This window comes from Nannobrachium achirus (genome assembly GCF_963921795.1).
Source record: "Nannobrachium achirus genome assembly, chromosome: 23".
Lineage (NCBI taxonomy): Eukaryota > Metazoa > Chordata > Actinopteri > Myctophiformes > Myctophidae > Nannobrachium > Nannobrachium achirus.
In genome coordinates, this window is record NC_137830.1 from 32,130,780 (window position 1) to 32,147,045 (window position 16,266).

Genomic DNA, 16,266 nt, shown 5'->3' on the forward strand with positions numbered 1-16,266 from the left:
GGAGTCTTCTGGCAAGGAGGTATTTAAAAATGGACAAAGTACTGTACTCACAGTAAAGGTTTCATTTCAGTAATCAGTAGTGCAATGTAGAAATATTTAAGTGGTATAAGTCTGGTACTCAAAATGTACTTCGATAAAAAGTACAATCATTGTCCAAGTATTGGTATCAAATTGTTCTTAAGAACCAAAAGTATAAAGTACTCATTATGCAGAATGGCCAGTTCACAAGTTTTCAAATCCAAAATCCATTGAAAATAGCCAATCTACAAGCTCACAATATGTCGGGATGTGACGCATATTCAAATGGCCGAGATGTATATAGGGATGAAGTGGCTAATGTATGTTTTGTCATAATAATCAACATCTAGATAGCAGCTAGTAGGCTAACTTATAAATGTAGTGTAGTAAAAGTACAATATTTGCCTCTGAGATGTAGTGGAGTAAAAGAAAAAGTACTGAAATTTGAAAATACTCCTCTAAAGTAAAAACAATGCCTCAAAACTGTATTTAAGTACCGTACTTGAGTACATGTACTTACAGCAGAGGTCTTCAACAGGGGGTCGGGTACCCCTAGGGGGTCCTCAGAGTTACTACAGAGGGTCCTCTAAATCTTCCAATCCTTTTTATATTAACAACTTACCCTAGTGTCCATATTCTGAGAACTGCAATAGCAGATCTACAAGCTCGAGTAAATGGTCAAGTTTATTAGGTAATGACGGCTCAAGTGGTTAAATATCTGAAACCACAAATTGATATGAATCCAAAATACACTGATGATTGTGCAGTCAAACAATAAAACTATGCAATCTATGAACAGGTTGTGGGGGTCCCTGCTTCATCTCTCTCTCAACTAAGGGGTCCTTGGCCTGAAAACGTTGAAGACCCCTGACTTACAGTATGCTTTCCACCATTGAAAATGTTACTTAGGCGCCAGTGTGTCCAATGCCCTCTGACTGTGACACGGAAACGCATCCTGTGACAGGCGGACCAAAAGTTCATGCCTAAGAATAGCTGTGAGGACACAGCTTCCAAAACCAGTGAGTTAGTAATGAGTTTCCCCTGCCAGGTTTCCAAAGATTTATATGTGGAAAATATAGGAAAATATATGAAAATATAGGTTTTTGATTTAATGCAGGAAGTGAGCTCTGTGGTTGACACGGGCCTGAGAGGTTCACTGTTTGTCCTGTAAAGAAGCCTGAAGCTTCCTTTTGTTTTGTACTTAATTGCAAATAATACTAATAATAATATAAAGGGGGGAAAAAAAGCTAAATGGTGCATTTATATAGGGCCTTTATCTTAGGTGCTTTACATACCGTAGATTGTGCACCCATTCTCACACACGTTCATACACAGATGGTGGAGGAAACCATGCAAGGCAACAACCTGCTCATCGGTAACAACTAGGGGTTCAGTGTCTTGCTCAAGGACACCTTGACAGTAACTCTGGGGGAGCCCGGGATCGAACTGCCGCCCCAGTGTGTGTATGGTTCAACAATTGCACAAAATTGTGTCCAAGCACTAACAAACATGCAAATACCATACTGTACATATAGCAGATCTACAAGCTCACACCAAGTCACGTTGCAACACGTTATGAGCGTATATAGATTGTCTACTTGGTGATATTTGGTGTAGAGCAGGGGTAGGCAACCTTAGGCATGGGTGCCAACACTGGCACCGGAGAGGGTGATCACTGGCACACTGGTATAAGTGTGAGCGAGAGGCTTATTATTTTAAAATCCAAAAGTCAGTTAAATTAAGTCCCCTCACATCTTCATGCAAATTAGATTAGATGCATATAATTCTACATCCATTAAAACTCTGAACTCTCTGTACTGACTGGGGATAGTCTGGGAGATATAGGTGGGTTATTGCTTTCAGTCTAATGATTATTACAATGTCCTGACTCCTGATGTGAAAGAACTAGAGTCCTGGGGGAGCCTCAAGTTCAGTTTTAAAGAGCTTATTCTCAATCCAATGCAAATACACCTTTGGACATCTGCTGTTGGAAGCCATGTAGGAAGTACATTCCATGTTATCCTCCAAAAATATTCCATCACTGGAACAACTACAAGTCTGTGTACTTGCCTGAAAAAGTGATTCACCTTTTCCTGATGTTCTAGCTTTGTGCGTGTAAGTGGTTCTCAAAGTCTGATTGATTGACTGAATACTTTATTTGTCAGAAACGTAAACAGCACGAGGTACAGTCAGACATTTAGGCTAAAAAGGACAATACAGAAAAAAAGTCAAGCAGGCCACACATGGCCTACTTGTGCGCAAGCAGAGCGCACCACGAGGAGTGCGCTGCTGGCCTCATTGGATATTAATGAAGACATTACCAAGGAATGCTCTTATATACCAAACTCTGCTGACATCAACAGTGGCATCACCAGGAATGCTGGTCCCTCATTGGCATACATACATACCCAGCCTATTACAGTACTTGCATGCTCTGCTCACACAAGTAATAATAATAATCCTACTAATAAAGGAGCAAACTCACGCTCTAACGCTCTAACGCTCACGCTCTAACGCTCTAACGCTCATCTACGTTTATCTATTCACTCGCTTCAGCAACTGATACCAAAGTTCACATGGTATTAGCCATTAGCATTATACCAACGCTGACGGAGCCCGAATTTCATTTCTCCCAAATTAAAGCAGTTTCTTAGCGTTTTCTTAACCACTTCTGTTGAACTCTGCTGTCTGTTGCCAGGGTTACGGTCCGTTCCTCCAGGCCATGGGATCTGTAGCCCCACACACACACACCCCTTTCTCTCACAGTTAGGAATGTTTCTCTCTCTCTCTCTCTCTCTCTCTCTCACACTTTCACCGGGTGCGTTTGACATATTTTGGAGCACATATCTTCGAACGGGTAAGGTCTATAATAATAATGTTTATTATCCTCAAGGGGATAATTTGTCTTCACAAGTCTGTTAAAAAACAAAAACAGAAAAACGACACATACCCATATAACACAAAACATGCATGTCCCTACTGTGCACAGAAAGCCATCCTATCGGCGGGGCAGTTTGTTTATTGCCGCAATGGCTGAGGGGACAAAACTCAAACCTTTTCCCAATTTAAGGTTCATTTATCTTCGTCCAGACGGCAAGAGGTGGAAGTAGCGATACAGGGGACGATCAGTGTCATTTGTTGGAAGCAATACAGGTAATATTTCTGAGTTTGTTTCTGTTAGGCATGGACATGGACAAGAGCAGTGGTTCTCAAGTGGGGCCCGGGGACCCCAAGGGTCCTTGAGGGAGTTCCAGGGCGTCCCGAGCTAAATGATAGATAGTTGGGAACCAAATGATCCCTTTTGTGTCTGTAACTCAGAAAGTGTACAAATAGAACCAAATGAACCCAGACAGGTTCATTTAGTTGTATTTGTCCACTCTCAGAGTCAAATTAACATTGATTGTACAATATAAAATGGGGTCCCAATGATAGAAAGGCCATTAAACGGTGGTCCGTAGCCTAATGCATGTCAAACTGGTGTTCCATGAAATTAAAATGGCACCGCTAGAGCCGTAAAAAAATCTTCTTATGGGGGTCCTTGGCATATCTTTTCAAATGGGGGGCTCCGCGGGCTAATAAATGTCAATTTGGGGGTCCTGTACATGGAAGTTTGAGAACCACTGGACTAGAGTAAGTAAACGGGACAGATGTCTGTATGAGAGAGTGCTTTGTGGCACTGGATCTATTTTGATGTACGATTTGTTTACGGTGCGGCCCCACCTCAGCGGCCAGCCGCTGATTTGTTCCAGCATCCATCAAAAGAGACGTGTTTGTTGAGTCAACGGGCTTTTGTCTCAACACATGGGGGAGGTTGTCCTCCTCATATGTGGCCCAAACACTGCTTTCAAGCATGGGAGACTTGAACACGGACTCGGGAGGCAGTTACACTGTAATTTATATGGGCTGAGTGGTGTTTCTGTATAAAGAAAAGGGTTTGGTTTTGTAAACTTGGCCTGCATTTGGCCGGTCTAGTGGCTGATGTGCGTGGCGTGTATGTGTGTTGCTGCACTCAGCCTTCTATAGACTTAAGACAAAGACATTTTATTACCCACAGGACCAAATAAACCATTGTTTTTTTTTATTACCGTCTCAAAACGGCCACCTAGGAATGCTTTGATATTCTTTTTTGCACGTGCATCGAATTCTACTTTTGTGTATGTTGGTGCGTGATTGACTGCACCTCTATACAGTTCGTGTTTGGCTTTTGAAGTTATTCCCACATAATAGATTGTGTGTGTGGGTGTGAACATGAGCAGATGTGTGCGTCACGTAATTGTGAACATGATCAGATGCGTGCACGTATATGTGTGTGTGTGTGTGTGTGTGTGTGTGTGTGTGTGTGTGTGTGTGTGTGTACTGCCTCCCGTGGCGTGAGGCCTCCGCACGAAATTGGGAGCAAAATCCTCTTTTGCTTGATGGAGACAAAGACACTGACATACCCCCTGAAACTCGACAACCCTAAAAATGTTGGAACACATCGGACGAACATGGACGGTTCCGATCCAAGAGGTATCGGATCTCATCCGCCAGGTGGTGGTGATTGGAAGCGGAGGAAGCGGAGGAAGTCACGCACCCAGGGGCGTCACAGGAGGGGGGAGTGGGACTGAGTTACTAGGGCCCAAAGTGGAGGGGCCTTAATTATTTAGCTATTGAAAAATAGAAGATCTACAAGCTTCACAGCGCACTGCGAGCTTGTAGATCTGCTATTTTTGAAAAGTCGTGAAAATGTGTGCAAATCTTTGAATATATGTATTTTTATAACTTAAATTTTGCTTCTGGGGGGTCCCTGGAACTAAATATTTTAAGATGGGAAACATAGGTTTTTCAAAAAACCTTTAATTTTTTTCCAAAAATAGCAGATCTACAAGCTCACAGCGCGGCACTCGGTGCCGTGCTGTGAGCTTGTATATCTGCTATTCTGCTATATGTGCTATTTGTCAATAGCACAAAATAATGCGTAATAATGCGTTCCCAGTCTAAATGGGTTAAACCCCTTCCTCCTATGAAGAACATTCATGGGGGGCTCGCAGTGAATCCTTGTACCCAGGGCCCAGAATTTGGTGCGACACCCCTGCACGCACCACCACGCCAAAGAACAACATTTCAGTCATGTGGAGATAACATAACATGTAATTATGCTGCTCTTGTGAGTTGTCATGGCAGACATTCTCTGAGTCGATATTGCCAAATTAGTTCATATTAGATAAATTCTGTTATTTCTGTATTGTTCTCAATGTCCTGAAAGGCATGCAAACCTGCAGATTTACCTAGACTCATACTGGTCATCATTGCAAGATTAAGGCTTTGGCTCCCTCTAGTGGTTACATGGACTTGGTGCCATATCACTGAAAAAGATCATTTACACAACATTGATTATAGCGCTGTCAAACAAGTCTATGAAGCCATCTATGACAAGGTTTACTCTGCAAGACAATTTTATACAATAGCCTATGTAGTGGGGGTCCCTGCTCCATCTCTCAGGGGTCCTTTGCCTGAAAATAACATTCAGTCCAAAGGGCCCTATACTTCGTTAGCCAGATTCCCAAGGCCTCTAAAGCAGGGGTCTTCCAATGTTTGTTCAGGAAAAGGGACCCTTAGCTGAGAGAGAGAGATGAAGCAGGAAGCCCCACAACATGCATAAAATAGTGTTGCATAGATAGCTTCACAGATGTGTTTGACAGCACAGTGATCAGTGTTGTATCAATTAATGTTTGTTGGTTTACAGACTTTACACAGTTTCTATTAATATGTTGGATTCATGTTAATGTGTATCTTCAGAAATGTTTTTATCACTTAAACCATAACCTTTGGCTCTGTACTTGGTCACCTGGCTGTCACCCTAACCCACGATGACTAAACCCAACCTTATTCGTAAACTTAATCTCAGTAAAACCATGCCTAAACCTAGCCTTATTCCTAAAGGACAACTTTGTTTTTTACAACAAGGGTTCATATTTTAGATTGTAATTAGAGAAAAGAAAAGATGAGTGTTAAAATGTTTTCATTTACTGCTTTCTATTGTTTTAGCAATTTTAGTATTTTGATTTCAGTGGGTGGGTGGCTAAATGTGTCTTTTTAGACACAATATGCCACCAATTTCTATATTACTATTTACACCAGTAACAAGTCACATCTGCCCATGAAAGATTGTAGTGCATCTTGGGAATGGGCTTATTGTGTCTAAAAAGAGATATTTAGCCCCTCGCATGCATGCCCCCAACCTGCATGCATGCAAATCAGAATAGTTAAAATCACTAAAACGATAGAAAAAAAGTAAATGAAAACATTTTAACACTCATCTTTTCTTTTCTCTAATGAATATCTAAAATATGAACCCTTGTTGTAAAAAAAACAAAGTTGTCCTTTAACCTCCAAAACTATGCCTTATTACCCTAAACATATTCCTAACCTTCACCTCAGTAAAACGCGTTTACAAGAATACAAGAACAAGCGGTCTGCAGAGAGAAATGGGGGCGAGCGTTCCGGTTAACCCAGATTACACCATTTATCACAATGATTGATGTGTAAATATTTATTCTCTCTCTCACACACGCACGCACAGAGACAGAGGTATATGTCCAGAACAATCAGCAGTAACAGCACATGCCATTTTAATGTTCCATTACAGACAATGCGGTTTTAAATCCACTTAAGGCTGTCATCTTCATAAACCCCATCTTGTATAAAGAAAAACATATTCTAATACAAAAAAAGAAAAAAGAAAAAAAACAACAACTAAAAAATCCCAAACAGATAAAATAGCTTATCTATAAGCTCTACAACGCTTGTAGATGTGCCATTTTCATAAGTGATTTAATATGCCGTCGCATATTTCCTGAAAGAATAATTACATTCAGGGATTACTACTCTAAGGAGATTGTAACACAAATCTTTCTTTCTCTTGGTCCCTGGAACTAAATATTTTGAGATGGGGTCCGCGGTCAAATACATATAACTCTAAGGGGGTCCTTGACTTGAAAAGGTTGAGCAACACTGATATAGAAACAGGTTTTTCAGATTTTTTTGTTCTATTTTTCAGGTCTTAATGTGTTAAGCGCAGGGACCCACCACTATTGTGAAATTGTGTTGCACATTAAACTTTTTCATAGATTTCATAGACATGTCTAACGGCACCATCATCAGTGTTTGATTCTGACGTGTTTTCAGGCATTCAACCACTTAAACCCTCAGTACTTAGTAAGTACCAAAAATAGCGTTGTGAACTTGTAGATCTGCTGTTTTCGGCAAATGGTCCCCCCAGAATAGTGATGCTAGAGTGGAAATCATCATAATTACCCCTTCCCCCCTCGATCTCCCCCTATTCTTTGGTCTTTGGCTCACAGACAAGTCCATCTCTATATTGCGAGAATGAATCTTAAACTTGTAAAATACATCAGAAACGTACATGAAATTAAATTCTATGACATACGGTATGGTGTTAAACAATATATACTGTCAATAGCTACGTTTTATTAGTGTTACATAACCTTCATGACTAACCATTTATAAGATACCCTTTGTATCTGCAATTCATAATTATAACAAGGCTGCCTATCAGGTCAAACATCATCAGAATACAATATTAGGCAAGAGTGGAGCAGTGACTTCTTCTAACCACTAGGTGGAGTGCTAGATCCAGCAAGTTTGTTTACCATATTTTTTATGTGCCATAAAACAAAACAAAGACAATATATGTTTTTTATTTCTTTCTAAAATGTATTCTGGTGCCAGCCAATAGTGCTTGTATCCATGCTAGTGTTTGTTTTGTGGATAAAAATAATGGCAAATGCCTAAATGTGTACAAAAACTAAATTGATCAGTCAGTCATATTTGTTCTGTATTCAATGGTTGTTATAAGTGTTGTACACCTAATACAGTTCAGACTTCATAGGATAAATTACTAGTTCTTACAAAAGATATTGATTCACTTCCAGTGTTAGATATATATATATATATATAAGCGCTATCCCAAACATTAAACATGGCACAACTACAAATATAAAGATAGATATAGGTTTTAAACATTTTTAAATTCTTCCTTTGTGTGATTAAAACGTATAATTCCAGTGCAAGGTCAGCAGCACCTTTGTTGAGATTCCCATGCATTGAATGGAAGTTCCTCTTCAGTGAACTCGGAGAACCGTTACAAGCTTAAAGGACAACTTCACCCATTTTCAACCCAGCTTCATATAATTGGTCCTCACTCATGCTCATTATATTATGGTTCCATTTTTTGTCTAATCGGTCTGCGTCTCATAGGAGAGCTGTGGACAATCAATGGGGAATCCAAGCTTGTAGGAACTGCAAGCTTTCTATTCTTGGAAAGTTATGCTATAAAGTTATGCTTTAATGGAAGTCATTTGCTCTCAGGGTAACACAAATCTAATCCAATTAGCCAGTAGCTATGCCCCGCTTTTGTCCAATGCTAGCTTAGCAACCGGCAGCTTGCCAAGGCTGCCGGGCAAGCTGGAAGTTATTCCAAGCTAGCATTGGACAAAAGCTTTTTGGGAGGGGCATAGCTACTGGCTAATTCAAAATCTTACTTGGAGAAATACCTGCCTAACGATGATGTCACTGGTAGGCGGGACAGAACGGCCCATACAAGGAGATATGCACGCGTCGTGTTTGCACTGCTCACTTCGCACTGGTTAGTTTTCTTTTTCTTTTCTCTACCATTTTTATGTCGACTGTTAGTGAGGACCAATTCTATGGGTATAGGGATAGGTTGAAAATGGGCGACGTCGTTCTTTAATTATAGGCACATCGTGGTCACGCTCGACAGAACGATAATCTTCCTCCTACATCAGTGGCGCCCCAGTACACATGGTGTACCCTCCAATCTACACAAGCGGGGGCGTGTGACACAGAAAATAACCCAGTGTCATATCATCATCATCACAGGTGAGGTGAGCGACAATAAACTATTATGATTAAAAAAAATCACTTTGTACAGACTGTACATTACTTTTGTAGTTAACCGGGGGCCCACAGGGTTCTATACCTGGGCCTCTATATAATCCTTTTTTCCCTTCCCGATCAACAAGCTCACAAAGCGGTGCGTTGTGAGCTTGAACCGACCATAGAGCATAGCAGTGGATCAAAAGTCCATTCAGTTTTCCCATAGAGATTTCTGAAAATAATTTATATTCATTATTTTAATCCTGGAACCAAGACATCCAAGCTCCTGGTGAATCATGACCATAAAACATTTATATATTATATTATATTATATTATATTATATACTATATTTGATCAGGAGTCATCGCCATGCTGTCTTGTGATTTCTTTTGTGAAAATGCCACGGACAGACAAAATGAATGGACAATAATATTACTAGAAACAGTGAAACAGACAGTGTTGCAAAGTAACTAAGTAAGTACATTTACTTAAGTACTGTACTTAAGTAGAATTTTGAGGTATTTGTTCTTTACTTGAGTATTTCCAATTTTCAATACTTTTACTTCTACTCCACTACATCTCGTCTTTGCCACGGACATGTCCTGGCTTGGGTCCAGGCTCAAAATAATTAATGTAAATATTTTCGGAAATCTCTATGGGGAAAAGTAATAAGGGGTTTTCCACCTGTGGAACCACAAAATGGCTGCCACTGCTATGGCTCCGTGTTCAGCCCCCAGAATAAGAGACGCTAGGGCAGGGGTCTTCAACGTTTTCAGGACAAGGACCCCTTAGTTGAGAGAGGGATGAAGCAGGGACCCCCATAGCCTGTTCAAGCTCACAACAGAAGGCGTTGTGAGCTGGTAGATCTGCTATTTTTGGCTAAAGTTCTCAGAACACTAGGGTTCAAATGGTTAATATAAAAAAGGAGAAAAAAGTTTCTATCACGCAAAGTAACTCTGAGGACCCGCTAGGGGTCCCGGACCCCCTGTTGAAGACCCCTGCGCTAGGGTTCATGTGAGTGAAGAGAATGGAATGCAATTAAGTTTCAGCCCCCTTTTGTGTGTCCTACTTAAACAGAGTGCTACGCATGCATCCAAGCCAAAAGGTAAAGGCTTCATTTATGCCCCGGCGACAGAAATAAACATAAATCAGTCACAGTAACAGTGCAACAAGGCCGACGCTTCCAGGAGGCCTGGATCAGTCATTTTTAAAACAGCCTCGCTTGGTTTAAAGGCCGTCGCTTCCATTCCAGTAATTCTCTAAAAGTTGGGTGCAGGAGACCCTGTGGGTTCTTTGAATGGGTTCCAAAAGGGCCCTTATAGGTCTGTAACTCTTTGAGAGTGTACAAAAGAAACCAAAAACCATTTGCTTCCCTTTGTACACTCTCAAGGGTTATGGGGCATGAGGGCTTGGAGTGCAAAGGGGGTAGCCTAAGAGAAATCTTCAGAATTCTATAGGACAGCGCAGCGTTCCATTGATTGTAATAATTTTAAAAACATAATATTCAAGCAATCTATACCTTTAAACAGATTAGGCTTCAATGAACGTATTTTAAAATATATCTTTTATATGTTTAACTAAATAAATTATTACAATCAATGAAAAGCTGTCGTGTAATATTCTGAAAATGTCACTTAAGGCTCTTTGCGCTCCAAGCCCTCGCGGGGGTGCTGGAATTAAAACGTTTGAGAACAACCGTTCTTTTCCGACCGCAAAGAAGGTCGACCAAGGGGGGGAACACCCGTCAGCGGCAAGTCGTTTTGAGTCGCCGGGGTCAAAAGGCGCCCCCTGCCTGCCGGGAAGTGGCGGTGCGTTGACGTCCCGGTCTCGCGTTCAGTAAGGTTCCATTTTGATCCTCCTGTACAGGCAGCAGGTAAACACCATCCCACAGATCTGAAAACAGGAAGGGGGGTGGGGGGGGGTGTCATGGAAACCCAGTGTAAACCTATTAATGCTGTTGGCTAGCGGGAAAGGGGGGGCAGGGTTGCTGATGGATGGGTGGGTTGGTTACTAAGGCGATGTGTGTGAAGCATTGAGCAGCCATTATGTCTTGAGAGCATGCAAAACTCAGTGGAGAATGCAGTTACATGCACCGCGCGCGATATACAGTATATCGTCGTTGTCGGGCGGAAACCTCGTATCTCCAAGTTTCAAATGTGTACGTTCTTTCGCAAAGCAAAGCCCTGCTTCATCATACAAGGCCGTCGCACAAAAGTAGTGAAAAGAGCAGATCTACAAGCACACAACGCCTCGCGGTGCGAGGCGTTGTGTGCTTGTAGATCGGCTGTTTTCACTAGTTTAAATCATTTTTAAAATGATAAATGCAAAACGAACGGTTTTGGACATACAAGGTTTCCACCCGACAACGATGATATATAGGCCTATATATAATTAAAATGTTCAAACTGCGTATTTGCAAACTCCAAGTACTAATCCAATAAGGCGTTAAATTACATGATTAATGTACATGACTGAGAGGACACGATCTAGGATTAGATGGATGTTTAAATGATTGCAATTCAAAGCTGGATTTAAAAATATCACTTGTGTTTGAGAGCTCGTATGGAATAGTTTGCCAAAATTAGAAATAAATAAAAGATAATCCATCATGTTGAAATGAAAGCATATGCAGCAAACATGCAAATGGATCCAAAGAGAAGGATTATGTCATTGTCAGAAGATTCCCTGTAATTAAAAACAGCAAATGTACACACCGCAATAGTGTCAAATAAAATATTGAAAGGTCATCAACATTTAGGATTTGCATCTCTTCAGCTTCTGTCAAAGTCTAGGTCGGTGGTTCTCAACCTTTTCAGGCCGCGACCCCCAGAAGAATCATATCGCATAATCCTATAACACGGTTCCACGAGGCGTTGTGATCATGAAGATCGGCTATGTTACTTCGGCTATTGCTACCTCTAATATTTGACAATATGTTTAATTTGTCATATTAGAGGTATTAAAAAGTCCTTAAATTGTCACTTTAGAAATGTGCAGATACCCTCTAGTGAAGTCCATACTGTCCAATTAAACTAGCCTGATTTCAGACTCTGAGAGTGGGCGGGGTCTATGGTCTGGAACCAGGCTACACTTAAACTCTATGTAGGTTTGTTTACTACTGTTGAGTGAGAAAACAATGTTGCACACTGGGGACCCCCCAAAATAATTTGGGGACCCCGACCCACAGGTTAAGAACCACTGGTCCAGGTGACATTGTGAGTTGTTTCATGCAATCCTATTTTCAAATTGGCTAATGGGAGGACCGGCCAGCCATAACCACGTTATGGGTCGATCATGTCACTATGACTTACTTAATAAACATAAAGCCATAAACAGAAAAATGGGGAGTTCCCAATGCTACGTCCAAATACGACACGTGTTGTCTGACCTAAATGTGTCGTCATGGCATCAGGCGCAAACAAATCAGTCAGCTCCATATAATGTATGAGCAAAAAAAGGGGTCATGCCCAATTGCCCATATATGGGCATATACTGGTGACATCAACGATAGACTATTGTGGGCGTATCGGCCAGATCGGCGGGTAGCATCCGGAACTCTTGTGTGAGGACCGCGTAGTGAAGTAAAATTGCTTTAACCACCTGAACCCTATCTTGCGTATGCTAGAGTGAACATTCAGAGAAAATAGCTGACCTATACAAGCTCTCACATGTCGTGTAGAGGGGAGCTCCAGTCAAAATAGGGGCTAAGACAGGGGTCTTCAACGTTTTCAGGCCAAGGATCCCTTCGTTGAGAGAGAGATGAAGCAGGGACCCCCACGACCTCTATATAGTTTCATTGTTTAACAGCACAATCATCAGTGTATTTTGGATTCATGTCAATTTGTGTATTCAGATATTTAACCAGTTGAACCGTCAATACTTAATAAACTTGACCTTTCACTCTGTACTTAGTCTGCTCTTTTTCCCCTCTACACCAAACCTCTTTGCCGAAAGTAGCCGATCTACAAGCTCACAACGCTTGTAGATTGTCTATTTTTGGCTAAGGTTCTCAGAATATGGACACTAGGGTTCAAGTGGTTAATATAAAAAAGGAGGGAAAAAAGCTATCACACAAAGATTTTTGTGTGATAGGACCCCCTGTAGTAACACTGAGGACCCCCTAGGGGTCCCGGACCCCCTGTTGAAGACCCGTGGTCTAAGATACACGAAAGAAGAAGAAGGGTCTAAGTGGTTAAAGCTAAAGTGTTATGCCCATTGTCTACAACAGGGGTTTTCAAAGTGGGTGACGGGGCACCCTGGGGTGCCGTGACGGCAGTCCAGGGGTGCCGCGAGATAATTTGATAATATTTGGAATTTATTTGGACACTTGAAAAAATATTTAATATCATTTTAAACTTGAAGTACAAAGTTATTTTCAGTCAGTTCTAACCAAAATGGCTGTTATCTCAACGTTTTCCTCGCAACATAATCATTAAAATATCGTCACCGTCGGGGAGAAACCTTGTATCTCCAAGTTTCAAATGTGTACGTCTTTTGGTAAAGCAAAGCCCTGCTTCATCATACAAGACTGTCGCACAAAACTAGTGAAAACAGCCGATCTACAAGCACACAACGCCTCGCAATGCAAGGCGTTGTGTGCTTGTAGATCTGCTGTTTTCACTAGTTTAGTACATTTTATAGATGATAAATACAAAACGGTTTTGGACATAGAAGCTTTCCACCCGACAACGACGATATGCTATAAATATAAGGTGCTGGGAGTGAAAATTATAATGTAGGGGTGCCTCGGATTAAAAACATATTTATGGGGTGCCCTGAGAAAAAAAAAATTGGGAACCCCTGGTCTACAATAATGACATGAGAACAAAACTTTCTCTACGCTATGGTGTTGGATGGCCCAACGACCCCATGTGTTTGGTCAAAATAGTGGGCGAATCGTGAATCTCACAGTTAACCGAGTTTCAAAAGAAACAGTACACATTAATGTGGGCTTTGTATTGTGCCAGCAGCACGCCTAAGTCAATACAGACTGGCCTGTGTGTGTGTGTGTGTGTGTGTGTGTGTGTGTGTGTGTGTGTGTGTGTGTGTGTGTGTGTGTGTGTGTGTGCGCGTGCGTGCGTGCGTGCGTGCGCACAGGCTTGTCAGGATTAAAGCAGGGCAAACAGGAGAGGGCCCGGATTCAATCAACAGGTCTCTCTGAAATAGGGATGGGACGATATGAAAATTTCATATCACGATTATTGTGTCCAAAGAAATCGCGATTTACGATATAATCGTGATAATCAAAATATCCCCAACATCCATTATCCTGGGGACGGAACATTTGCCAATAAAATAGCAGATCTACAACTCACAACCCGCCGCGACGCGTTGTGAGCTTGTAGATCGGCTATTTTTTTGGCAAAGACATTTGATAGTGTGTAAAAAAGACTGTATCAAGAACGTATATTATAAGTACCTTTTACCAATTATAGAGGGTTTAAGGGGTGCCGGATATGCAGCTTGGCAAATAAAAGGCGAATTGATCCCAGTGCATGACGGAGGACACGATAAATTAAATCTCCACGATACGATTACCATGAGTGTTTTTTGATCACGATCAGGGACGTGCTGGGCCCCTGATTCAGCCCGGGAAAAAGAGTTGAGAGGTCCTCATTGCGCGCTATCGAGAGAGATCGCTCTCTATAGCGCTGCTGCTACTCAAAGATTTGCCATTTCAGATCATGACAAGTGACAAGCCAGTGGGCCAATTACATGAATTAGGCCTTTATTTCGCTGTTGTCGGGTGGAAACCTTTTATGTCCAAAACCGTTTGTTTTGTGTTTATCATTTAAAAAATGATTTAAACTAGTGAAAACAGCCGATCTACAAGCACACAACGCCTCGCGGTGCGAGGCGTTGTGTGCTTGTAGATCTGCTGTTTTCACTACTTTTGTGCAAACAGTTTAATTTTTACTTTTGTGCAAACAGTTTAATTTTTTCCAAATGGCCCGGCCTGGACCGGCCCGAGAATGAACCGGCCGTTCGGGAGTTGTCCCGCTTTTCCCAATGGCCAGCACGTCCCTGATCACGATAAACGATAATATGGCGTATCGTCCCATCCCTACTCTGTAAACCCTGTGAGAAAGCATCACGGAGCGGGTCAGCGCTGAATGGAAGTCATCACAGCAGCTCTGCTTCAGGACAATTCACTGTGGCTTCTGCCTCTCTGCAGCCACCGGCAACAATCCATCAATCCATGTGACAAACAGAGGCAGGACGCGTGACATTGGTGGCGATACCCGAGGGGAAGTGTGACAGACTCTCTCTACACACTGCCGATCACAAAGAACTCAGGCGGATGGAGAAGTTAAATCTGCCACGGTGCTGCTGGATCAATCAAAAGTAAGATTAAGAGAGCAAAAGAAAATATGGCGGAGCTCCACGACTCACGAGAGCAAATTGAAAGCAAAGGAAAACATGAGAGTTTGGCTCTTTTGGGATTAAGTATCATTTACACCAAACTATAACTGCTCGCAGAGCAATTAGACTTGAGAATTAATTCCTCGAGTCAGACTTAAGTCACAGTAAAGCCTAATTTACGACAGCGTTACACGCCTAAAATACCTGATGTACAAACTTAGTGAACTTGTACAATAGGTTGGCTATTTTCAAAGTATGAGTCAGGCTTAAATGGGACTCGTGACTCGACTTGGGAGTTGGGACTCCTCTGTTGTTCAGTTTACTTTAAACCTGACTGCTGTCAAAGACTTGGATCAGATTAGTCCTGATAAAAGCCCCAGAATTGATGCAACGCAGCATCAAAATAAATCACTATGACAGCTTTGGTTTTTAGCCTACTGCTTTGTGTGCACAGCATGCTTCTACATAAACATCTGGACGTTACACTATAGTCATACATCTTTGCTCTGTCTCACTGCACTACTTGCTACTGTAGTTGCTACCACAGAAGTAAATCGAAGGGTTACCATTTTCTATTGACTTCTTCTCCCATTAACCAAAAGCTTACTTTTGAAATGGGCATTGAAGATGGATTAAAATCAACTTCTGGGGGCGTCCCTGTGCTGCAATGTTTATTTATTTATATATATTTTTTTTAATAGCCATGGCTGTTTCCATGGAAATGGGCCAGTGGCCATTGCATGCAAGCAATATAGCCTCCTCTGCAAATGAAAGTAACATACAATAATATCTCATTGCATACCACAACATGCATACCAGCATCATATGGTCTTACACAGTATGCTGTATCACTAACATACATAATGTTGTACTGTATCTTCATTCCAAAACATGTCAGACAGCTGTGTAGGAGTTTGTGTGAACAGCAATGCCTCTCTTTTTTTTCTTTTTTATTTAAGTAACCTTGGTCACTTGCTGACCTGACA

The 16,266-nt window shown here is 41.6% G+C and overlaps 1 protein-coding gene across 1 annotated transcript in view; it reads right to left on the minus strand.

Annotated features, from left to right (window-relative positions):
• Positions 1-9,631: 9,631 nt before the first annotated feature.
• tspan11 (tetraspanin 11) overlaps positions 9,632-16,266 on the minus strand; it is a gene marked incomplete at its 5' end in the record, with an annotated part of 44,550 nt that continues 37,915 nt past the window's right edge. The window contains one exon of the mRNA XM_080753941.1: positions 9,632-10,810. Coding sequence (XP_080610067.1) covers positions 10,751-10,810 — 60 coding nt within the window. The 3' untranslated portion in view covers positions 9,632-10,750. The remainder of the gene's footprint in view (positions 10,811-16,266) is intronic.